The sequence below is a fragment of the Barbus barbus genome (genome assembly GCF_936440315.1).
Source record: "Barbus barbus genome assembly, chromosome: 8".
Classification (NCBI taxonomy): Eukaryota; Metazoa; Chordata; class Actinopteri; order Cypriniformes; family Cyprinidae; genus Barbus; species Barbus barbus.
The window spans coordinates 9,263,993-9,291,657 of NC_136736.1; the positions used below are offsets into that span (position 1 = coordinate 9,263,993).

Genomic DNA, 27,665 nt, shown 5'->3' on the forward strand with positions numbered 1-27,665 from the left:
AGAACTCTGATAGTTTTTAAATTTTCTTCTCACCATAGTCTATTGTAAATTCATGAAATTAATCACATATCCTCAGACTGTATTGTTCTGTGTATGTAATTTTTTATGAAGTGTTTGGAAGCTGCTCTTAAAAGAAAAAAAGAAAAGAAAAGTTTTCTCTTTTTTACTGTAACTTTAATAAATTGCCATTAAATCATCGTTCAAGATATCCTAAATCCGTCCGCAATTTAGCATCTTCAGTATTTTGGCATCATAAGAAAAAATGTTTGGTGTGATTTACGTGTTTCTGTTTGGAGGAGTATGAATTTGTTTACAGCCTGTTTAAAAACAAAACCCACATTAAAATAAATATAGCCGACTTCCTGTTGGTCGTAGCTAATGACTGTAAATTAGAAAGTTGTCCGGATTAATAAGAACAATTTATGTACCGAGTTTGGTGTCTGTAGCTATCATTATATATATATAAACATTAATAATTATATACCATTTAATGTTGATCAATATTAATTCCAAAATGTGTTAATATATTATTACATTTTAAAGTTTATCTTTTGAACATGACTATTTTTCTAACATTAAAAAGATTAATAAATGCTTTAAAAAAATTGTTCTTTGTTAGTTCATACTATCATGGAAGAATTAACATGCTGTAAAAATATATTTTTCATTGTTAGTTCACGTTAATTAATGCATTTCCTAATGTTAAGAATTGAGACCTTATTTAATGATTTATAAGCATTTTTTAAAGATTTTAAAAAACAGACCCTCTCTCTCTTTCTCTCTCTCACCCAGCTCCTCAATCCACACAGTCACTCACACAGTCACTCACACCCCACCCCACCCCCACCCCTCACTCAGCTGCAGGCTGGCAGGGAGCTCTCACTCAGCAGTCTAAGAGCTCTCTGATAGTTTTTAAATTTTCTCCTAAGCATAGTGTATTGTAAATTCATGAAATTAATCACATATCCTCAGACTGTATTGTTCTGTGTATGTAATTTTTTATGAAGTGTTTGGAAGCTGCTCTTAAAAGATAAAAAAAAAAAAAAATTATCTTTTTTACTGTAACTTTAATAAATTGCCATTAAATCATCGTTCAAGATATCCTAAATCCGTCCGCAATTTAGCATCTTCAGTATTTTGGCATCATGATAAAAAATGTTTGGTGTGATTTCCGTGTTTCTGCTTGGAGGAGTATTAATTTGTTTACAGCCCGTTTTTAAAAAAAACCCACATTAAAATAAATATAGCCGACTTCCTGTTGGTCGTAGCTAATGACTGTAAATTAGAAAGTTGTCCGGATTAATTAGAACAATTTATATACCGAGTTTGGTGTCTGTAGCTAAAACTAACCCCCTCATTTTTGACAAAAGGTGGCGCTATAGAGTGTCTCTTCCACGCCCGTTTATGAGCTTTTTCCAGTGTCTAACTATCATTAATACTGATATGTGTGTTGAGTTTCATGACATTCTAAACATGTTATCTGCCTCAAAATCACCAGAAACGAATTTTCAACTTTGACACGTTGCCATGGCAACATAATTTTAGATATCAATATTCCCTTCACAGTTTTACATCGGCCGTGTTTTGACATTATTCTGGTGAAGTTTGAAGCAAATCGAGGTAAAAGAAGATGCTGAATTCAAAGCATTTTGAAAACGACACACTTCCTGCAGCCAGTTGGTGGCGCTATAACTTTCAGTCATAATAGTCACATCTATCCGATCGGCATCATACAACGAACAAATCACTGAAGTTTGATCTACATCATACAATGTATGTGGACGTTATTAGGCATTTCCTGGGTCTCATTTTTCGCCATAACTTCATCGCCTCGCCACGGGCAAACCGTTCGACATATCAAAAATATCTTCGCAATTTAGCGTCCCCAATGTCTTGAGATCATGTTCACCTAGTTTGGTGGCAATCGTATGGAAATCCTCAGAGGAGTATATCAAATTCCAGAGCATGCGCTTTTTAAACAGCCCTGAATAGCCGACTTCCTGTTGGGCGGAGCCTAAGACATGCAGCGTGAAAGTTGTTCAGCTCAATGAGTTCTATATGTGTACCGAGTTTCATATGAATACGTGCAAGTATGTGTGAGCTATACATCAAGTTTTCTGACAATTTTCCAGGGGGCGCCGTAGAGCCCCTGTGCCACGCCCGGGTCCCAGCCTCAGCGGCGTCCTAATGGCCGCAGGTTCCAATGTGCGTGCCAATTTTCGAGAGTTTTCGGGCACGTTAAGGCCCCCAAAAGTACCCGGATAGTCGAAATAAAAAATAATAAAAAAAAAAAAAAAAAAAAAAAAAAAAATATATAGCTGCGAGCAGCGATGACGGGCCCAAGCCGCCAGTGCATATGCCACCCCGGTGGCATCGATAAAACGGTGCCCAGCGAGCACACACAATACAGTAACCCTCTGGCAGTTTGGTTTTAAGGGATACGGCAATTAAAGGGTTAATCCAAACCATCAACTCTGTGAAACACAACACACAGAACAACATATAAAACTTTAAATTCTGTGAAAATATATTTTTCATTGGTAGTTGATGTTAGTTAATGCATTTACTAATGCTAACAAATGAGAAATTATTATAGTTACCAAAGCTTTTAATGATTTATAAGCATTTTTTTTATGATTTATTTTTCCATTAACTAACATGAATAATTTTTACTAACACAAATAAAGTAAAAAATATATTGTTAATATTTAATGTTATTTGTGAATTAACCAATGTTAAAAAACAACATTATTTAACTGTTGTTAGTTAACATCAACAATAATTATATACCATTTAATGGTGATCAATATTAATTCCAAAATGAGTTAATATATTATTACATTTTAAAGTTTTATCTTTTGAGCATGACTATTTTTCTAATATTAAAAATATTATGTTCATTGTTAGCTCATTGTAAGTTCATACTATCAATGAAGAATTAACATGCTGTAAAAAATATATTTTTCATTGTTAGTTCATATTAATTAATGCACTCCCTACTGTTAACAATTGAGACTTAATTATAAAGTGTTATCAAAACCTTTAATGCTTTATAAGCATTTTTTAAGGATTTTATTGAGAAGTTTAAACAGACCCTCTCTCTCTCTCTCTCTCTCTCTCTTTCTTTCTCTCTCTCTCCCCCTCCACACTCACTGAACTCACACAGTCACTCACACCCCACCCCTCACTCAGAAGCAGTGACAGGGAGCTCTCACTCAGCAGCAGCTCTGATAGTTTTTTAATTTTCTCCTCTGCATAGTGTATTGTAAATTCATGAAATTAATCACATATCCTCAGACTGTATTGTTCTGTGTATGTAATTTTTTATGAAGTGTTTGGAAGCTGCTCTTAAAAAAAAAAAAAAAAAAAAAGAATTCTCTTTTTTACTGTAACTTTAATAAATTGCCATTAAATCATCGTTCAAGATATCCTAAATCCGTCCGCAATTTAGCATCTTCAGTATTTTGGCATCACTAGAAAAAATGTTTTGGTGTGATTTCTGTGTTTCTGTTTGGAGGAGTATGAATTTGTTTACAGCTCGTTTTAAAAAAAAACCCACATTAAAATAAATATAGCCGACTTCCTGTTGGTCGTAGCTAATGACTGTAAATTAGAAAGTTGTCCGGATTAATAAGAACAATTTATGTACCGAGTTTGGTGTCTGTAGCGATCATTATATATATATAATCATTAATAATTATATACCATTTAATGTTGATCAATAGTAATTCCAAAATGTGTTAATATATTATTAAATTTTAAAGTTTATCTTTTGAACATGACTATTTTTCTAACATTAAAAAGATTAATAAATGCTTTAAAAAAAAATTTTCTTTGTTAGTTCATACTATCATGGAAGAATTAACATCCTGTAAAAATATATTTTTCATTGTTAGTTCATGTTAATGCATTTCCTAATGTTAAGAAATGAGACCTTATTATAAAGTGTTATCAAAATCTTTAATGATTTATAAGCATTTTTTAAAGATTTTAAAAAACAGACCCTCTCTCTCTTTTTCTCTCTCTCTCACCCACTGCCTCAATCCACACAGTCACTCACACAGTCACTCACACCCCACAACACCCCACCCCCACCCCTCACTCAGAAGCAGTGGCAGGAGCTCTCACTCAGAAGCAGGCTGATAGTTTTTAAATTTTCTCCTCCGCATAGTGTATTGTAAATTCATGGAATTAATCACATATCCTCAGACTGTATTGTTCTGTGTATGTAATTTTTTATGAAGTGTTTGGAAGCTGCTCTTAAAAGATAAAAAAAAAAAAAAAATTATCTTTTTTACTGTAACTTTAATAAATTTCCATTAAATCATCGTTCAAGATATCCTAAATCCGTCCGCAATTTAGCATCTTCAGTATTTTGGCATCATGAGAAAAAATGTTTGGTGTGATTTCCGTGTTTCTGCTTGGAGGAGTATTAATTTGTTTACAGCCCGTTTAAAAAAAAACCCCACATTAAAATAAATATAGCCGACTTCCTGTTGGTCGTAGCTAATGACTGTAAATTAGAAAGTTGTCCGGATTAATAAGAACAATTTATGTACCGAGTTTGGTGTCTGTAGCTATCATTATATATATATAATCATTAATAATTATATACCATTTAATGTTGATGAATATTAATTCCAAAATGTGTTTATATATTATTACATTTTAAAGTTAATCTTTTGAACATGATTATTTTTCTAACATTAAAAAGATTAATAAATGCTTTAAAAAAAAAGTTATTTGTTAGTTCATACTATCATGGAAGAATTAACATGCTGTAAAAATATATTTTTCATTGTTAGTTCACGTTAATTAATGCATTTCCTAATGTTAAGAATTGAGACCTTATTATAAAGTGTTATCAAAATCTTTAATGATTTATAAGCATTTTTTAAAGATTTAAAAAAAACAGACCCTCTCTCTCTCTTTCTCTCTCTCACCCACTGCCTCAATCCACACAGTCACTCACACAGTCACTCACACCCCACCCCACCCCTCACTCAGCTGCAGGCTGACAGGACCTCTCACTCAGAAGCATTATATCAACTCTCTGATAGTTTTTAAATTTTCTCCTAAGCATAGTGTATTGTAAATTCATGAAATTAATCACATATCCTCAGACTGTATTGTTCTGTGTATGTAATTTTTTATGAAGTGTTTGGAAGCTGCTCTTAAAAGATAAAAAAAAATAAAAATTATCTTTTTTACTGTAACTTTAATAAATTGCCATTAAATCATCGTTCAAGATATCCTAAATCCGTCCGCAATTTAGCATCTTCAGTATTTTGGCATCATGATAAAAAATGTTTCGTGTGATTTCCGTGTTTCTGCTTGGAGGAGTATTAATTTGTTTACAGCCCGTTTTTAAAAAAAACCCACATTAAAATAAATATAGCCGACTTCCTGTTGGTCGTAGCTAATGACTGTAAATTAGAAAGTTGTCCGGATTAATAAGAACAATTTATGTACCAAGTTTGGTGTCTGTAGCTAAAACTAACCCCCCCATTTTTGACAAAAGGTGGCGCTATAGAGTGCCTCTTCCACGCCCGTTTATGAGCTTTTTCCAGTGTCTAACTATCATTAATACTGATATGTGTGTTGAGTTTCATGACATTCTAAACATGTTATCTGCCTCAAAATCACCAGAAACGAATTTTCAACTTTGACACGTTGCCATGGCAACATAAGTTTAGATATCAATATTCCCTCCACAGTTTTACATCGGCCGTGTTTTGACATTATTCTGGTGAAGTTTGAAGCAAATCGAGTAAAAATAAGATGCTGAATTCAAAGCATTTTGAAAACGACACACTTCCTGCAGCCAGTTGGTGGCGCTATAACTTTCAGTCATAATAGTCACATCTATCCGATCGGCATCATACAACGAACAAATCACTGAAGTTTGATCTGCATCATACAATGTATGTGGACGTTATTACGCATTTCCTGGGTCTCATTTTTCGCCATAACTTCATCGCCTCGCCACGGGCAAACCGTTCGACATATCAAAAATATCTTCGCAATTTAGCGTCCCCAATGTCTTGAGATCATGTTCACCGAGTTTGGTGGCAATCGTATGGAAATCCTCAGAGGAGTATATCAAATTCCAGAGCATGCGCTTTTTAAACAGCCCTGAATAGCCGACTTCCTGTTGGGCGGAGCCTAAAACATGCAGCATGAAAGTTGTTCAGCTCAATGAGTTCTATATGTGTGCCGAGTTTCATATGAATACGTGCAAGTATGTGTGAGCTATACATCAAGCTTTCTGACAATTTTGCAGGGGGCGCCGTAGAGCCCCTGTGCCACGCCCGGGTCCCAGCCTCAGCGGCGTCCTAATGGCCGCAGGTTCCAATGTGTGTGCCAATTTTCAAGAGTTTTCGGGCACGTTAAGGCCCCCAAAAGTACCCGGATAGTCGAAATAAAAAATAATAAAAAAAAAAAAAAATAAAAAAAAAAAAAAAAAAATATAGCTGCGAGCAGCGATGACGGGCCCAAGCCGTCAGTGCATACGCCACCCCGGTGGCATCGATAAAACGGTGCCCAGCGAGCACACACATTACAGTAACCCTCTGGCAGTTTGGTTTTAAGGGATACGGCAATTAAAGGGTTAATCCAAACCATCAACTCTGTGAAACACACACACACAGAACAACATATAAAACTTTAAATTCTGTGAAAATATATTTTTCATTGGTAGTTGATGTTAGTTAATGCATTTACTAATGCTAACAAATGAGAAATTATTATAGTTACCAAAGGTTTTAATGATTCATAAGCATTTTTTAATGATTTATTTTTCCATTAACTAACATGAATAATTTACTAACACAAATTAATAAAGTAAAAAATATATTGTTAATATTTAATGTTATTTGTGAATTAACCAATGTTAAAAAACAACATTATTTAACTGTTGTTAGTTAACATCATTAATAATTATATACCATTTAATGTTGATCAAAATCAATTCCAAAATGTGCTAATATATTATTAAATTTTAAAGTTTATCTTTTGAACATGACTATTTTTCTAACATTAAAAAGATTAATAAATGCTTTAAAAAAATTGGTCTTTGTTAGTTCATACTATCATGGAAGAATTAACATGCTGTAAAAATATATTTTTCATTATTAGTTCACGTTAATTAATGCATTTCCTAATGTTAAGAAATGAGACCTTATTATAAAGTGTTATCAAAATCTTTAATGATTTATAAGCATTTTTTTAAGATTTAAAAAAAACAGACCCTCTCTCTCTCTTTCTCTCTCTCACCCACTGCCTCAATCCACACAGTCACTCACACCCCACCCCTCACTCAGCTGCAGGCTGACAGGACCTCTCACTCAGAAGCATTATATCAACTCTCTGATAGTTTTTAAATTTTCTCCTAAGCATAGTGTATTGTAAATTCATGAAATTAATCACATATCCTCAGACTGTATTGTTCTGTGTATGTAATTTTTTATGAAGTGTTTGGAAGCTGCTCTTAAAAGATAAAAAAAAAAAGTTTTCTCTTTTTTACTGTAACTTTAATAAATTGCCATTAAATCATCGTTCAAGATATCCCAAATCCGTCCGCAATTTAGCATCTTCAGTATTTTGGCGTCATGAGAAAAAATGTTTGGTGTGATTTACGTGTTTCTGTTTGCAGGAGTATGAATTTGTTTACAGCCTGTTTTTAAAAAAAACCCACATTAAAATAAATATAGCCGACGTCCTGTTGGTCGTAGCTAATGACTGTAAATTAGAAAGTTGTCCGGATTAATAAGAACAATTTATGCACTGAGTTTGGTGTCTGTAGCTAAAACTAACCCCCCCATTTTTGACAAAAGGTGGCGCTATAGAGTGTCTCTTCCACGCCCGTTTATGAGCTTTTTCCAGTGTCTAACTATCATTAATACTGATATGTGTGTTGAGTTTCATGACATTCTAAACATGTTATCTGCCTCAAAATCACCAGAAACGAATTTTCAACTTTGACACGTTGCCATGGCAACATACTTTTAGATATCAATCTTCCCTTCACAGTTTTACATCGGCCGTGTTTTGACATTATTCTGGTGAAGTTTGAAGCAAATCGAGTAAAAATAAGATGCTGAATTCAAAGCATTTTGAAAACGACACACTTCCTGCAGCCAGTTGGTGGCGCTATAACTTTCAGTCATAATAGTCACATCTATCCGATCGGCATCATACAACGAACAAATCACTGAAGTTTGATCTACATCATACAATGTATGTGGACGTTATTAGGCATTTCCTGGGTCTCATTTTTCGCCATAACTTCATCGCCTCGCCACGGGCAAACCGTTCGACATATCAAAAATATCTTCGCAATTTAGCGTCCCCAATGTCTTGAGATCATGTTCACCGAGTTTGGTGGCAATCGTATGGAAATCCTCAGAGGAGTATATCAAATTCCAGAGCATGCACTTTTTAAACAGCCCTGAATAGCCGACTTCCTGTTGGGCGGAGCCCAAGACATGCTGCGTGAAAGTTGTTCAGCTCAATGAGTTCTATATGTGTACCGAGTTTCATATGAATACGTGCAAGTATGTGTGAGCTATACATCAAGCTTTCTGACAATTTTCCAGGGGGCGCCGTAGAGCCCCTGTGCCACGCCCGGGTCCCAGCCTCAGCGGCGTCCTAATGGCCGCAGGTTCCAACGTGCGTGCCAATTTTCAAGAGTTTTCGGGCACGTTAAGGCCCCCAAAAGTGCCCGGATAGTCGAAATAAAAAATAAAAAAAATAATAATAATAAAAAATATAGCTGCGAGCAGCGATGACGGGCCCAAGCCGTCAGCATACGCCACCCCGGTGGCATCGATAAAACGGTGCCCAGCGAGCACAAGCATCACAGTAACCCTCTGGCAGTTTGGTTTTAAGGGATACGGCAATTAAAGGGTTAATCCAAACCATCAACTCTGTGAAACACACACACACACAGAACATATAAAACTTTAAATTCTGTGAAAATTTATTTTTCATTGGTAGTTGATGTTAGTTAATGCATTTACTAATGCTAACAAATGAGAAATTATTATAGTTACCAAAGCTTTTAATGATTTATAAGCATTTTTTAATTATTTATTTTTCCATTAACTAACATGAATAATTTTTTCTAACACAAATTAATAAAGTAAAAAATATATTGTTAATATTTAATGTTATTTGTGAATTAACCAATGTTAAAAAACAACATTATTTAACTGTTGTTAATTTACATCATTAATAAATATATACCATTTAATGTTGATCAAAATCAATTCCAAAATGTGTTAATATATTATTAAATTTTAAAGTTTTATCTTTTGAACATGACTATTTTTCTAATATAAAAAATATTTTGTTCATTGTTAGTTCATTGTAAGTTCATACTATCAATGAAGAATTAACATACTGTAAAATATATATTTCATTGTTAGTTCATGTTAATTAATGCATTCCCTACTGTTAACAAATGAGACTTAATTATAAAGTGTTATCAAAACCTTTAATGCTTTATAAGCATTTTTTAAGGATTTTATTGAGATGTTTAAACAGACCCTGTCTCTCTCTCTCTCCCCCTCCACACTCACTGAACTCACACAGTCAGTCACTCACCCAGTCACCTACCGCAAACATTAGAAGCACAGAGACAGGAGAACTCTGATAGTTTTTAAATTTTCTCCTAAGCATAGTGTATTGTAAATTCATGAAATTAATCACATATCCTCAGACTGTATTGTTCTGTGTATGTAATTTTTTATGAAGTGTTTGGAAGCTGCTCTTAAAAGAAAAAAAGAAAAGAAAAGTTTTCTCTTTTTTACTGTAACTTTAATAAATTGCCATTAAATCATCGTTCAAGATATCCTAACTCCGTCCGCAATTTAGCATCTTCAGTATTTTGGCATCATAAGAAAAAATGTTTGGTGTGATTTACGTGTTTCTGTTTGGAGGAGTATGAATTTGTTTACAGCCTGTTTAAAAACAAAACCCACATTAAAATAAATATAGCCGACTTCCTGTTGGTCGTAGCTAATGACTGTAAATTAGAAAGTTGTCCGGATTAATAAGAACAATTTATGTACCGAGTTTGGTGTCTGTAGCTATCATTATATATATATAAACATTAATAATTATATACCATTTAATGTTGATCAATATTAATTCCAAAATGTGTTAATATATTATTACATTTTAAAGTTTATCTTTTCAACATGACTATTTTTCTAACGTTAAAAAGATTAATAAATGCTTTAAAAAAATTGTTCTTTGTTAGTTCATACTATCATGGAAGAATTAACATGCTGTAAAAATATATTTTTCATTGTTAGTTCACGTTAATTAATGCATTTCCTAATGTTAAGAATTGAGACCTTATTTAATGATTTATAAGCATTTTTTAAAGATTTTAAAAAACAGACCCTCTCTCTCTTTCTCTCTCTCACCCAGCTCCTCAATCCACACAGTCACTCACACAGTCACTCACACAGTCACTCACACAGTCACTCACACCCCACCCCACCCCCACCCCTCACTCAGCTGCAGGCTGGCAGGGAGCTCTCACTCAGCAGTCTAAGAGCTCTCTGATAGTTTTTAAATTTTCTCCTAAGCATAGTGTATTGTAAATTCATGAAATTAATCACATATCCTCAGACTGTATTGTTCTGTGTATGTAATTTTTTATGAAGTGTTTGGAAGCTGCTCTTAAAAGATAAAAAAAAAAAAAAATTATCTTTTTTACTGTAACTTTAATAAATTGCCATTAAATCATCGTTCAAGATATCCTAAATCCGTCCGCAATTTAGCATCTTCAGTATTTTGGCATCATGATAAAAAATGTTTGGTGTGATTTCCGTGTTTCTGCTTGGAGGAGTATTAATTTGTTTACAGCCCGTTTTTAAAAAAAACCCACATTAAAATAAATATAGCCGACTTCCTGTTGGTCGTAGCTAATGACTGTAAATTAGAAAGTTGTCCGGATTAATTAGAACAATTTATATACCGAGTTTGGTGTCTGTAGCTAAAACTAACCCCCTCATTTTTGACAAAAGGTGGCGCTATAGAGTGTCTCTTCCACGCCCGTTTATGAGCTTTTTCCAGTGTCTAACTATCATTAATACTCATATGTGTGTTGAGTTTCATGACATTCTAAACATGTTATCTGCCTCAAAATCACCAGAAACGAATTTTCAACTTTGACACGTTGCCATGGCAACATAATTTTAGATATCAATATTCCCTTCACAGTTTTACATCGGCCGTGTTTTGACATTATTCTGGTGAAGTTTGAAGCAAATCGAGGTAAAAGAAGATGCTGAATTCAAAGCATTTTGAAAACGACACACTTCCTGCAGCCAGTTGGTGGCGCTATAACTTTCAGTCATAATAGTCACATCTATCCGATCGGCATCATACAACGAACAAATCACTGAAGTTTGATCTACATCATACAATGTATGTGGACGTTATTAGGCATTTCCTGGGTCTCATTTTTCGCCATAACTTCATCGCCTCGCCACGGGCAAACCGTTCGACATATCAAAAATATCTTCGCAATTTAGCGTCCCCAATGTCTTGAGATCATGTTCACCTAGTTTGGTGGCAATCGTATGGAAATCCTCAGAGGAGTATATCAAATTCCAGAGCATGCGCTTTTTAAACAGCCCTGAATAGCCGACTTCCTGTTGGGCGGAGCCTAAGACATGCAGCGTGAAAGTTGTTCAGCTCAATGAGTTCTATATGTGTACCGAGTTTCATATGAATACGTGCAAGTATGTGTGAGCTATACATCAAGTTTTCTGACAATTTTCCAGGGGGCGCCGTAGAGCCCCTGTGCCACGCCCGGGTCCCAGCCTCAGCGGCGTCCTAATGGCCGCAGGTTCCAATGTGCGTGCCAATTTTCGAGAGTTTTCGGGCACGTTAAGGCCCCCAAAAGTACCCGGATAGTCGAAATAAAAAATAATAAAAAAAAAAAAAAAAAAAAAAATAATAATAATCCTTAGGGGAACAATAGGGCCCTGCGCCTTACTGGCTTGGGCCCTAATAATAATCCTTAGAAAAACAATAGGGCCCTGCGCCTTACTGGCTTGGGCCCTAATAAATAAATATAGCTGCGAGCAGCGATGACGGGCCCAAGCCGTCAGCATACGCCACCCCGGTAGCATCGATAAAACGGTGCCCAGCGAGCACAAGCATTACAGTAACCCTCTGGCAGTTTGGTTTTAAGGGATACGGCAATTAAAGGGTTAATCCAAACCATCAACTCTGTGAAACACACACACACACAGAACAACATATAAAACTTTAAATTCTGTGAAAATATATTTTTCATTGGTAGTTGATGTTAGTTAATGCATTTACTAATGCTAACAAATGAGAAATTATTATAGTTACCAAAGGTTTTAATGATTTATTTTTCCATTAACTAACATGAATATTTTTTTCTAACACAAATGAATAAAGTAAAAAATATATTGTTAATATTTAATGTTATTTGTGAATTAACCAATGTTAAAAAACAACATTATTTAACTGTTGTTAATTTACATCATTAATAAATATATACCATTTAATGTTGATCAAAATCAATTCCAAAATGTGTTAATATATTATTAAATTTTAAAGTTTTATCTTTTGAGCATGACTATTTTTCTAATATTAAAAATATTTTGTTCATTGTTAGTTCGTTGTAAGTTCATACTATCAATGAAGAATTAACATGCTGTAAAATATATATTTTTCATTGTTAGTTCATGTTAATTAATGCATTCCCTACTGTTAACAAATGAGACTTAATTATAAAGTGTTATCAAAACCTTTAATGCTTTATAAGCATTTTTTAAGGATTTTATTGAGAAGTTTAAACAGACCCTCTCTCTCTCTCTCTCTCTCTCTCTCTCTTTCTCTCTCTCTCTCTCTCTCCCCCTCCACACTCACTGAACTCACACAGTCAGTCACCCACCCAGTCACCCACCGCACACATTAGAAGCAGTGACAGGAGATCTCTGATAGTTTTTAAATTTTCTCCTCTCCATAGTGTATTGTAAATTCATGAAATTAATCACATATCCTCAGACTGTATTGTTCTGTGTATGTAATTTTTTATGAAGTGTTTGGAAGCTGCTCTTAAAAGATAAAAAAAAAAAAGTTCTCTTTTTTCTGTAACTTTAATAAATTGCCATTAAATCATCGTTCAAGATATCCTAAATCCGTCCACAATTTAGCATCTTCAGTATTTTGGCATCATGAGAAAAAATGTTTGGTGTGATTTCTGTGTTTCTGCTTGAAGGAGTATGAATTTGTTTACAGCCTGTTTAAAAAAAACCCACATTAAAATAAATATAGCCGACTTCCTGTTGGTCGTAGCTAATGACTGTAAATTAGAAAGTTGTCCGGATTAATAAGAACAATTTATGTACCGAGTTTGGTGTCTGTAGCTATCATTATATATATATATATATATATATATAAACATTAATAATTATATACCATTTAATGTTGTTCAATATTAATTCCAAAATGTGTTAATATATTATTAAATTTTAAAGTTTATCTTTTGAACATGACTATTTTTCTAACATTAAAAAGATTAATAAATGCTTTAAAAAAAAATTGTTCTTTGTTAGTTCATACTATCCTGGAAGAATTAACATGCTGTAAAAATATATTTTTCATTGTTAGTTCACGTTAATTAATGCATTTCCTAATGTTAAGAAATGAGACCTTATTATAAAGTGTTATCAAAACCTTTAATGCTTTATAAGCATTTTTTAAGGATTTTATTGAGAAGTTTAAACAGACTCACTCTCTCTCTCTCTCTCCCCCTCCCCCTCCCCCTCCACACTCACTAAACTCACACAGTCAGTCACCCACCCAGTCACCTACCGCACACATTAGAAGCACAGAGACAGGAGAACTCTGATAAGTTTGAAAATTTTCTTTTCGCCATAGTGTATTGTAAATTCATGAAATAATCACATATCCTCAGACTGTCTTGTTCTGTGTATGTAATTTTTTATGAAGTGTTTGGAAGCTGCTCTTAAAAGATAAAAAAAAAAAAGTGTTCTTTTTTACTGTAACTTTAATAAATTTCCATTAAATCATCGTTCAAGATATCCTAAATCCGTCCGCAATTTAGCATCATCAGTATTTTGGCATCATGACAAAAAATGTTTGGTGTGATTTCCGTGTTTCTGATTGGAGGAGTATGAATTTGTTTACAGCCCGTTTAAAAAAAAAAAACACACATTAAAATAAATATAGCCGACTTCCTGTTGGTCGTAGCTAATGACTGTAAATTAGAAAGTTGTCCGGATTAATAAGAACAATTTATATACCGAGTTTGGTGTCTGTAGCTATCATATATATATATATATATACAAATTAATAATTATATACCATTTAATGTTGATCAATATTAATTCCAAAATGTGTTAATATATTATTAAATTTTAAAGTTTATCTTTTGAACATGACTATTTTTCTAACATTAAAAAGATTAATAAATGCTTTAAAAACAATTGCTCTTTGTTATTTCATACTATCATGGAAGAATTAACATGCTGTAAAAATATATTTTTCATTGTTAGTTCACGTTAATTAATGCATTTCCTAATGTTAAGAAATGAGACCTTATTATAAAGTGTTATCAAAATCTTTAATGATTTATAAGCATTTTTTTAAGATTTTAAAAAACAGACCCTCTCTCTCTTTCTCTCTCTCACCCACTGGCTCAATCCACACTCAATCCACACAGTCACTCACACAGTCACTCACAGCCCACCCCACCCCCACCCCTCACTCAGCAGCAGTGACAGGGAGCTCTCACTCAGAGGCAGGCTGGCAGGGAGCTCTCACTCAAAAGCAGCTCTGATAGTTTTTAAATTTTCTCCTCCGCATAGTGTATTGTAAATTCATGAAATTAATCCCATAACCTCAGACTGTATTGTTCTGTGTATGTAATTTTTTATGAAGTGTTTGGAAGCTGCTCTTAAAAGATAAAAAAAAAAATGTTTTTTCTTGTTTACTGTAACTTTAATAAATTTCCATTAAATCATCGTTCAAGATATCCTAAATCCGTCCGCAATTTAGCATCTTCAGTATTTTGGCATCATGAGAAAAAATGTTTGGTGTGATTTACTTGTTTCTGTTTGGAGGAGTATGAATTTGTTTACAGCCTGTTTTTAAAAAAAAACCACTTTAAAATAAATATAGCCGACTTCCTGTTGGTCGTAGCTAATGACTGTAAATTAGAAAGTTGTCCGGCTTAATAAGAACAATTTATGTACCGAGTTTGGTGTCTGTAGCTAAAACTAACCCCCCCATTTTTGACAAAAGGTGGCGCTATAGAGTGCCTCTTCCACGCCCGTTTATGAGCTTTTTCCAGTGTCTAACTATCATTAATACTCATATGTGTGTTGAGTTTCATGACATTCTAAACATGTTATCTGCCTCAAAATCACCAGAAACGAATTTTCAACTTTGACACGTTGCCATGGCAACATAATTTTAGATATCAATATTCCCTTCACAGTTTTACATCGGCCGTGTTTTGACATTATTCTGGTGAAGTTTGAAGCAAATCGAGTAAAAATAAGATGCTGAATTCAAAGCATTTTGAAAATGACACACTTCCTGCAGCCAGTTGGTGGCGCTATAACTTTCAGTCATAATAGTCACATCTATCCGATCGGCATCATACAACGAACAAATCACTGAAGTTTGATCTACATCATACAATGTATGTGGACGTTATTAGGCATTTCCTGGGTCTCATTTTTCGCCATAACTTCATCGCCTCGCCACGGGCAAACCGTTCGACATATCAAAAATATCTTCGCAATTTAGCGTCCCCAATGTCTTGAGATCATGTTCACCGAGTTTGGTGGCAATCGTATGGAAATCCTCAGAGGAGAATATCAAATTCCAGAGCATGCGCTTTTTAAACAGCCCTGAATAGCCGACTTCCTGTTGGGCGGAGCCTAAGACATGCAGCGTGAAAGTTGTTCGGCTCAATGAGTTCTATATGTGTACCGAGTTTCATATGAATACGTGCAAGTATGTGTGAGCTATACATCAAGCTTTCTGACAATCTTCCAGGGGGCGCCGTAGAGCCCCTGTGCCACGCCCGGGTCCCAGCGTCTGTGGCGTCCTAATGGCCGCAGGTTCCAATGTGCGTGCCAATTTTCAAGAGTTTTCGGGCACGTTAAGGCCCCCAAAAGTACCCGGATAGTCGAAATAAAAAATAATAAAAAAAAAAATAAATATAGCTGCGAGCAGCGATGACGGGCCCAAGCCGTCAGCATACGCCACCCCGGTGGCATCGATAAAACGGTGCCCAGCGAGCACACACAATACAGTAACCCTCTGGCAGTTTGGTTTTAAGGGATACGGCAATTAAAGGGTTAATCCAAACCATCAACTCTGTGAAACACAACACACAGAACAACATATAAAACTTTAAATTCTGTCAAAATATATTTTTCATTGGTAGTTGATGTTAGTTAATGCATTTACTAATGCTAACAAATGAGAAATTATTATAGTTACCAAAGCTTTTAATGATTTATAAGCATTTGTTAATGATTTATTTTTCCATTAACTAACATGAATAATTTTTACTAACACAAATAAATAAAGTAAAAAATATATTGTTAATATTTCATGTTATTTGTGAATTAACCAATGTTAAAAAACAACATTATTTAACTGTTGTTAGTTAACATCAACAATAATTATATACCATTTAATGATGATCAATATTAATTCCAAAATGAGTTAATATATTATTAAAATTTAAAGTTTTATCTTTTGAGCATGACTATTTTTCTAATATTAAAAATATTATGTTCATTGTTAGCTCATTGTAAGTTCATACTATCAATGAAGAATTAACATGATATATTTTTCATTGTTAGTTCATGTTAATTAATGCATTCCCTACTGTTAACAAATGAGACTTAATTATAAAGTGTTATCAAAACCTTTAATGCTTTATAAGCATTTTTTAAGGATTTTATTGAGAAGTTTAAACAGACCCTCTCTCTCTCTCTCTCTCTCTCTCCCTCTCCCTCCACACTCACTGAACTCACACAGTCAGTCACCCACCGCACACATTAGAAGCACAGTGACAGGAGAACTCTGATAAGTTTTAAAATGTTCCTTTCGCCATAGTGTATTGTAAATTCATGAATTAATCACATATCCTCAGACTGTCTTGTTCTGTGTATGTAATTTTTTATGAAGTGTTTGGAAGCTGCTCTTAAAAGAAAAAAAAAAAAAAGTGTTCTTTTTTACTGTAACTTTAATAAATTGCCATTAAATCACCGTTCAAGATATCCTAAATCGGTCCGCAATGTAGCATCTTCAGTATCTTGGAATCATGTGAAAAAATGTTTGGTGTGAATTTTTGGTTTCTGCTTGGGAGGAGTATGAATTTGTTTACAGCCCGTTTAAAAAAAAAAAAAACACATAAAAAAAAAAAATAGCCGATTTCCTGTTGGTCGTAGCTAATGACTGTAAATTAGAAAGTTGTCCGGATTAATAAGAACAATTTATGTACCGAGTTTGGTGTCTGTAGCTATCATTATATATATAATCATTAATAATTATATACCATTTAATGTTGATCAATATTAATTCCAAAATGTGTTTATATATTATTACATTTTAAAGTTAATCTTTTGAACATGATTATTTTTCTAACATTAAAAAGATTAATAAATGCTTTAAAAAAAATTGTTCTTTGTTAGTTCATACTATCATGGAAGAATTAACATGCTGTAAAAATATATTTTTCATTGTTAGTTCACGTTAATTAATGCATTTCCTAATGTTAAGAATTGAGACCTTATTATAAAGTGTTATCAAAATCTTTAATGATTTATAAGCATTTTTTAAAGATTTTAAAAAACAGACCCTCTCTCTCTCTTTCTCTCTCTCACCCACTGCCTAAATCCACACAGTCACTCACACAGTCACTCACAGCCCACCCCACCCCCACCCCTCACTCAGCTGCAGGCTGACAGGACCTCTCACTCAGAAGCATTATATCAACTCTCTGATAGTTTTTAAATTTTCTCCTAAGCATAGTGTATTGTAAATTCATGAAATTAATCACATATCCTCAGACTGTATTGTTCTGTGTATGTAATTTTTTTATGAAGTGTTTGGAAGCTGCTCTTAAAAGATAAAAAAAAATATATATATCTTTTTTACTGTAACTTTAATAAATTGCCATTAAATCATCGTTCAAGATATCCTAAATCCGTCCGCAATTTAGCATCTTCAGTATTTTTGCATCATGATAAAAAATGTTTGGTGTGATTTCCGTGTTTTTGCTTGGAGGAGTATTAATTTGTTTACAGCCCGTTTTTTAAAAAAACCCACATTAAAATAAATATAGCCGACTTCCTGTTGGTCGTAGCTAATGACTGTAAATTAGAAAGTTGTCCGGATTAATAAGAACAATTTATGTACCGAGTTTGGTGTCTGTAGCTAAAACTAACCCCCCCATTTTTGACAAAAGGTGGCGCTATAGAGTGCCTCTTCCACGCCCGTTTATGAGCTTTTTCCAGTGTCTAACTATCATTAATACTGATATGTGTGTTGAGTTTCATGACATTCTAAACATGTTATCTGCCTCAAAATCACCAGAAACGAATTTTCAACTTTGACACGTTGCCATGGTAACATCATTTTAGATATCAATATTCCCTTCACAGTTTTACATCGGCCGTGTTTTGACATTATTCTGGTGAAGTTTGAAGCAAATCGAGTAAAAATAAGATGCTGAATTCAAAGCATTTTGAAAACGACACACTTCCTGCAGCCAGTTGGTGGCGCTATAACTTTCAGTCATAATAGTCACATCTATCCGATCGGCATCACACAACGAACAAATCAATGAAGTTTGATCTACATCATACAATGTATGTGGACGTTATTAGGCATTTCCTGTGTCTCATTTTTCGCCATAACTTCATCGCCTCGCCACGGGCAAACCGTTCGACATATCAAAAATATCTTCGCAATTTAGCGTCCCCAATGTCTTGAGATCATGTTCACCGAGTTTGGTGGCAATCGTATGGAAATCCTCAGAGGAGTATATCAAATTCCAGAGCATGCGCTTTTTAAACAGCCCTGAATAGCCGACTTCCTGTTGGGCGGAGCCTAAAACATGCAGCGTGAAAGTTGTTCAGCTCAATGAGTTCTATATGTGTACCGAGTTTCATATGAATACGTGCAAGTATGTGTGAGCTATACATCAAGCTTTCTGACAATTTTGCAGGGGGCGCCGTAGAGCCCCTGTGCCACGCCCGGGTCCCAGCCTCAGCGGCGTCCTAATGGCCGCAGGTTCCAATGTGTGTGCCAATTTTCAAGAGTTTTCGGGCACGTTAAGGCCCCCAAAAGTACCCGGATAGTCGAAATAAAAAATAATAAAAAAAAAAAAAAAAAAAAAAATAAATATAGCTGCAAGCAGCGATGACGGGCCCAAGCCGTCAGCATACGCCACCCCGGTGGCATCGATAAAACGGTGCCCAGCGAGCACACGCATCACAGTAACCCTCTGGCAGTTTGGTTTTAAGGGATACGGCAATTAAAGGGTTAATCCAAACCATCAACTCTGTGAAACACACACACACACAGAACAACATATAAAACTTTAAATTCTGTGAAAATATATTTTTCATTGGTAGTTCATGTTAGTTAATGCATTTACAAATGCTAACAAATGAGAAATTATTATAGTTACCAAAGGTTTTAATGATTTATAAGCATTTTTTAATGATTTATTTTTCCATTAACTAACATTAATAATTTTTTCTAACACAAATGAATAAAGTAAAAAATATATTGTTAATATTTAATGTTATTTGTGAATTAACCAATGTTAAAAAACAACATTATTTAACTGTTGTTAATTTACATCATTAATAAATATATACCATTTAATGTTGATCAAAATCAATTCCAAAATGTGTTAATATATTATTACATTTTAATGTTTTATCTTTTGAACATGACTATTTTTCTAATATTACAAATATTTTGTTCATTGTTAGTTCATTGTAAGTTCATACTATCAATGAAGAATTAACATGCTGTAAAAAATATATTTTTCATTGTTAGTTCATGTTAATTAATGCCTTCCCTACTGTTAACAAATGAGACTTAATTATAAAGTGTTATCAAAACCTTTAATGCTTTATAAGCATTTTTTAAGGATTTTATTGAGATGTTTAAACAGACCCCCTCTCTCTCTCTCTCCCCCTCCACACTCACTGAACTCACCCACCCAGTCACCCACCGCAAACATTAGAAGCACAGAGACAGGAGATCTCTGATAGTTTTAAAATGTTCTCCTCCGCATAGTGTATTGTAAATTCATGAATTAATCACATATCCTCAGACTGTCTTGTTCTGTGTATGTAATTTTTTATGAAGTGTTTGGAAGCTGCTCTTAAAAGAAAAAAAAAAAAAAAGTTTTCTCTTTTTTACTGTAACTTTAATAAATTGCCATTAAAACGCAGTTCAAGATATCCTAAATCTGTCTGCAATTAGCATCTTCAGTATTTTGGCATCGTGAGAAAAAATATTTGGTGTGATTTCCGTGTTTCTGATTGGAGGAGTATGAATTTGTTTACAGCGCGTTTAAAAAAAAAAAAACCCACATTAAAATAAATATAGCCAACTTCCTGTTGGTCGTAGCTAATGACTGTAAATTAGAAAGTTGTCCGGATTAATAAGAAAAATGTATGTACCGAGTTTGGTGTCTGTAGCTATCATTATATATATATATATATATATATATATATAAAATCATTAATAATTATATACCATTTAATATTGATCAATATTAATTCCAAAATGTGTTAATATATTATTAAATTTTAAAGTTTATCTTTTGAACATGACTATTTTTCTAACATTAAAAAGATTAATAAATGCTTTAAAAAAAATTGTTCTTTGTTAGTTCATACTATCATGGAAGAATTAACATGCTGTAAAAATATATTTTTCATTGTTAGTTCAGTTAATTAATGCATTTCCTAATGTTAAGAAATGAGACCTTATTATAAAGTGTTATAAAAATCTTTAATGATTTATAAGCATTTTTTTAAGATTTTAAAAAACAGACCCTCTCTCTCTCTTTCTCTCTCTCACCCACTGCCTCAATCCACACAGTCACTGACAGCCCACCCCACCCCCACCCCTCAATCAGAGGCAGACTGGCAGGAGCTCTCACTCAGCAGTTTAATAACTCTCTGATAGTTTTTTAATTTTCTGCTCTCCATAGTGTATTGTAAATTCATGAAATTAATCACATATCCTCAGACTGTATTGTTATGTGCATGTAATTTTTTATGAAGTGTTTGGAAGCTGCTCTTAAAAGATAAAAAAAAAAAAAAAAAAAAATCTATTTTTTACAGTAACTTTAATAAATTGCCATTAAATCATCGTTCAAGATATCCTAAATCCGTCCGCAATTTAGCATCTTCAGTATTTTGGCATCATGAGAAAAAATGTTTGGTGTGATTTACGTGTTTCTGTTTGGAGGAGTATGAATTTGTTTACAGCCTGTTTTAAAAAAAAACCCACTTTAAAATAAATATAGCCGACTTCCTGTTGGTCGTAGCTAATGACTGTAAATTAGAAAGTTGTCCGGATTAATAAGAACAATTTATGTACCGAGTTTGGTGTCTGTAGCTAAAACTAACCCCCCCATTTTTGACAAAAGGTGGCGCTATAGAGTGCCTCTTCCACGCCCGTTTATGAGCTTTTTCCAGTGTCTAACTATCATTAATACTGATATGTGTGTTGAGTTTCATGACATTCTAAACATGTTATCTGCCTCAAAATCACCAGAAACGAATTTTCAACTTTGACACGTTGCCATGGCAACATAATTTTAGATATCAATATTCCCTTCACAGTTTTACATCGGCCGTGTTTTGACATTATTCTGGTGAAGTTTGAAGCAAATCGAGTAAAAATAAGATGCTGAATTCAAAGCATTTTGAAAATGACACACTTCCTGCAGCCAGTTGGTGGCGCTATAACTTTCAGTCATAATAGTCACATCTATCCGATCGGCATCATACAACGAACAAACCACTGAAGTTTGATCTACATCATACAATGTATGTGGACGTTATTAGGCATTTCCTGGGTCTCATTTTTCGCCATAACTTCATCGCCTCGCCACGGGCAAACCGTTCGACATATCAAAAATATCTTCGCAATTTAGCGTCCCCAATGTCTTGAGATCATGTTCACCGAGTTTGGTGGCAATCGTATGGAAATCCTCAGAGGAGTATATCAAATTCCAGAGCATGCGCTTTTTAAACAGCCCTGAATAGCCGACTTCCTGTTGGGCGGAGCCTAAGACATGCAGCGTGAAAGTTGTTCGGCTCAATGAGTTCTATATGTGTACCGAGTTTCATATGAATACGTGCAAGTATGTGTGAGCTATACATCAAGATTTCTGACAATCTTCCAGGGGGCGCCGTAGAGCCCCTGTGCCACGCCCGGGTCCCAGCGTCTGTGGCGTCCTAATGGCCGCAGGTTCCAATGTGCGTGCCAATTTTCAAGAGTTTTCGGGCACGTTAAGGCCCCCAAAAGTACCCGGATAGTCGAAATAAAAAATAATAAAAAAAATAATAATCCTTAGAAGAACAATAGGGCCCTGCGCCTTACTGGCTTGGGCCCTAATAATCCTTAGGGGAACAATAGGGCCCTGCGCCTTACTGGCTTGGGCCCTAAATAATGACTTTATTCAACAATTAGTTTCATTACTTGCATTTTGTTGTTTATGTTTATTTTGTTATTAAAGTTACATTTGCCGCTTCCCGCTTCCTTCTTCCCTGAGTCTTGAATATTGTTACATACATATATATACATCTTCCTTAAATCATCCTGGCGACCCATTTTTTAAGTCTCCCAGGGCTTGAAAACCACTGTTCTACAGTATATACAGTAATGTTTTAATAATAAAGGAGTGATGAGTGTAAATGACTCACAGCCAATAATGAGGTATCTGCAGAAGAGCCAACCCGAAATTAGTGGTTCTCTAGGGGAGCGTGGGGGTCTGGACATGATGTCCAGGTCAGGGGGGTTGAAGCCAAGAGCTGTAGCTGGGAAACCATCCGTCACCAGATTGACCCACAGCAACTGGACTGGGATCAGAGCCTCAGGCATTCCCAAAGCAGCAGTGAGGAAAATACTGAAAAACAGAGAGAAAAACGCAATCATTTAAATGCTATTTTTGCAGATGAAATCCAGTCATTTCAATGGGAATCTTTGTCATTGGGAATCTGCGCTAAGGGGACATGGAGATGGAAAAAATATGAGATGGGAGAGAAAATGTTTTTGTGTTCTTTGAAACTGGAAACTTTATGTTCTTTCGCAAATGTAATTTCATGTCAGGGTGAAAGATTTCCTTTACACATATTTTGGAGGTGTTTCACGGCCTTCTAGTTAATGTTTTCCAAAAAGATGCCACAGAGAGTACAACTTGTTGCAGTGTCCACAGAAATTGTGCATGCTCAAACTATAGTGAGACCATGGCTTTACAGTGATTTTTGTGTGTACATACCAGACTACCTCTCCAATGTTAGAAGAAATGAGGTAACGGATGAACTGTTTCATGTTGTTGTAAATGGCTCGGCCCTCCTCCACTGCAGCTACGATGGTTGAAAAGTTATCGTCTGCCAAGATCATCTCTGAAGCAGATTTAGCCACTGCCGTGCCTGAGCCCATAGCAATGCCAATCTCAGCCTTCTTCAAAGCAGGGGCATCATTCACACCATCACCTGTCTGGACAGAAAACACAAGCGTTCATTAATTTACTACTCGAATTCAGAAAATGTTGGGATGTTTTTTAAATTTGAATAAAATGAAAAATAAAATACTTTCAAATCACATGAGACAATATTTTATTCACAATAGAACATAGATGTGTCTAGTAACACATACCATCGCTGTGATATCACCGATGCTTTGCAAATATTCTACAATACGGCTCTTGTGTGTTGGCTCGACGCGGGCGAAACAGCGGGCGGTGCGGCAGGCCTGTCGCTGCAGGTGGGGAGGCAGCTCATCAAACTCCCGTCCTGTGAGGCCGCTGCCATACGGCCCACCTTCAGCCTCCTCTTCCTCCTGTTCAGTAATGATGCCCACTCGACGACAGATAGACAGGGCAGTGCCCTTATTGTCACCTAGACAAACCAACACAGGAAGAAGACCTTTGACATTCACATGCATATTTGTTTGTGTTTACCATGCCCAGGCACAATTAGATAATAGACTGTCTTGTATTTGGAATAAACTGCGTTACTTAGTTACTTTTTATTGAAAGTAACATATTAAATTGCTTTTGCATTACTTTTTGTCACCTAGGCTGGGCTTGTTTATTTGTTTTTTTAAAAACAAAAAACCTAAAAGTTTATATTTTTGGCAATTGTAAAGTAAAATTAATAAGCTTCAGGCTGAAGGAAGTGCCTCTCCACCTCACTCCCGATTTCTCTCAACACTGGGACAGGAAAGGTGTCAGTGAATAATTGGGAAAACTTTAAGTAACTTAAATTTAAAAGTAATGTATTACTCTACTAGTTACTTGAAAAAAGTCATCTGATTACATAACTAGTATTGCTTGTAATGCCCCCCAACACTGCCATCACGTCGTTCCAAACTCAAAAGACTTTGGTTGATCTTCAAAACACAAGATATTTTTAATGAAACCTGAGGGTTTCTAACCCTATTTTGAAAGTCCAAGTAACCAAACCTCAGAACTCACTGCCTTTTGCCTTGACGTGACATCTCACTTTTTGCAGACAGTGCAAGCAGAGTACAATAACTTCAAAATAGCAGTAAAAAATCAAGTTTGAGATCATTTTCATTAAAACATCTAATTGCCAAATTTCCAGTGTCCTACCTATAATAAATTTTTTTCTGGAAAAATAAAAATCTTTAAAGCCATTTTTCTAAGTTTCGCACTCTAGCAAGTTTCACACTCTGGAGCAGAGCGGCAATCCACCTGTTACTCAAGTGGCCATGCCCTTAATTATGCAGAACTTTAAGGCTTAATATTAGGGATGCACAGAATATTCGGCAACCGAAATTGTTTGGCTGAAAATAGCAAAATAAGCCAAATAAGCGAAAAGAACGAATAAATTGTACCGAACAATGCTGTGACGCAATCAAATAGAGGCGCGCACTAATGCAGCAAACACATCTGCAGTGTGAAAGTATTTAAAACTGTCAGAGAAAGACACAAAAATCATTACAAGCACGAAGCACCGACAGCGAGAGACTGTTTAGTGCTGCATCTCATGTCTCCAATGAGAAGAGGAAGAGGTGGTTGTTACTGGTTACTATGATGATTGAATTCCCAAAATGGCCTTAAACGATTAGTAAATAAACTGCAGAATGTTATGTTTTCAAATACGCACACGAATTACATGTATTTAGCGCTGCACAAGCTAGCGGCGCCAGGGTTCAAAGTCCAAAGTGCGAGGAAATTCTGCGCTGAAACACTGCTACTCTTCATTTGCTCAGTAACATTTTTAGGCATGTGACAATGTAAAACGTGCAACCAACATCTTCCCAAATTCGTAATGAGAATCATTTAAATATCTGTATGCTGTTGTCAACAAAAAGAAGCACTATCTTCATTTCGGTGCATCCCTACTTAATATAATTTAAACGGATGAGTTATAAAAAAAAAATCACCCCCTCACAGTTGTCATGAAGGGCAAAATTACCTATATAGACCAAAACCACTTTTTGTACCAAAATTTTTTTTTTCTACCGTAAAGTTGGCCATTTTAACATGGGAGGTCCATGGGACTGACTCCCTTTTGAAGCCAGTCTCTAGCGGCCAGTCGATGAGTTGCAGTTTTAGTCACTTCTGTGTTGGTTTCAAGAGAGAGAGCGGGAGGTTGCCGCTTGGTTTGGAATGACGAGGGTAGATAAATTATGTCAGAATTATAAATGTTTGGTGAACTTTCCCTTTACAATCACTTCTACGTGTGTGTTTAACCCACCTGTGATCATAATGACCCGTATACCAGCCTGTCTGCACATACGCACTGCATTCAGCACTTCCTTCCTGGGTGGATCTAACATTCCCACACAGCCTACGAATGTCAAGTCCGACTGAGAGAGACAAAAAATTGTTAAAGTTCTCAAATATACATTTTTAAATATTTTTTACTTTATGTACAATTAATTTCATATTAATTTGTCCTAAATGTATTCAGATTATTTATCGCTCTAACTGGCTCACCTCATATTCTGCGAAGGTTGCAGTGTTCTCTACGTTCAGGGTTCGAGGGTCAGGGGGTGAATCTCTAGTTGCCATGGCAAGGCAGCGTAGTGTATCACGTCCCGAGCTCCACTCTCTTACTGTGCTTAAGAGCTGCTCCCTTAGGTCAGAGGTCAGCGGAACCCGTGTACCACCTCCTACTCGTATCCAGCAGCAACGTTCCAGCACACTCTCTGGCGCCCCCTATGAAGTCAGGATTAAGATAAAATGCATGCGTAATTGTGAGGTAGGTGAGGACAAAGTTCAAGAATCGAAAACCAATTAACAGTCAAAAGGAATTAAAATCCATTAATAACATCAAGAGATAAAATGCATGTAGAATTGTAGATGGATGGTCAATGATACATTTCACAATGCGAGAACCAATTAATATTAACTAGGGATTTAAAAAATAAAAAGTGACAGTAAAGGCATTTTTAATGTTACACAACATAATGATTTCAATTACTGTTCTTTTTTAAATTTTCTATTCATCAAATAATCCTGAAAAAATGCATCACTATTTCCACAAAAATATTAAGCTGCAGAACTGTTTTCATCATTAATAAAATCAGATCAAATCAGCATATTAGAATGATTTCTGAAGGATCATGTGACACTGAAGACTGGAATAGTGACTGCTGAAAATAGATATATAGATATATTATATATAGAACAATGATGTCCAAGTAAAGTGGAAATTGAAATCACAATCGTTACATTCCTAAAGATTCCCATCTCTAATTTTGAGCTGATGCGCCACTTTAAAAGGCACAACAACATTTTAAATGTTGGCTGCTGAATGTCAACTTGTCATATAATCTTTTTTTTAAACATTTGTTCTTGCTAAAATAGGCTGTTTTTGTATTAGTCTATTTTGTTTAAAGATGCAGTTACAGTTATATTCAGTGATCCTCCAACAAAAATGCAAAATGAAAGGAATGGAAAAAGAGAAAGCTTTAAAGAAAGATGAAAACCAGACCTTGACAAACATCTTGGCACCTGAAGTAGAGCGAGTGAGTTTGTTTTGAGAGCAGAAAACAGACATGGACTTCCTGTCTCGAGAAAACTCCAGAGTCAGCTCTTTCCTCATTAACTGCTTTATGACCTGAGAGAAGAAGCATGTGTGTGAGAGAGAAGTGGTGGATGGAATACATTCTAGATGGCTTCTTTAACTCGCCATCTTTAGTGACTGTAATTTCACAAGCAGCAGTTCAAGAAAAAAAAAACATTTATTAGATCCACACAGAATCTACACACTTTTTTCCAGTTTTCTTTGCTGATGATGAAAAAAATCTGGTGTTGTGTCTTCAGTTCCTTAAGGGTGAAGTTTTACAAACATTAAAAAAGCAACTTTTCTCTGTCTGTAAAA

General features: G+C 35.0%; 1 protein-coding gene across 2 annotated transcripts in view; it reads right to left on the reverse strand.

The window, feature by feature from the left end:
* LOC306874089 (sarcoplasmic/endoplasmic reticulum calcium ATPase 2-like) overlaps positions 1-27,665 on the reverse strand; it is a 55,270-nt gene that overhangs the window by 17,838 nt on the left and 9,767 nt on the right. For both annotated transcript variants that reach the window (XM_079423830.1, XM_079423829.1), the window contains exons 14-19: positions 27,276-27,401; positions 26,276-26,497; positions 26,034-26,145; positions 23,965-24,206; positions 23,585-23,805; positions 23,010-23,212 (exon numbers count right to left, since the gene is read on the reverse strand). In XM_079423830.1, coding sequence (XP_079279956.1) covers positions 23,010-23,212; positions 23,585-23,805; positions 23,965-24,206; positions 26,034-26,145; positions 26,276-26,497; positions 27,276-27,401 — 1,126 coding nt within the window. The remainder of the gene's footprint in view (positions 1-23,009; positions 23,213-23,584; positions 23,806-23,964; positions 24,207-26,033; positions 26,146-26,275; positions 26,498-27,275; positions 27,402-27,665) is intronic.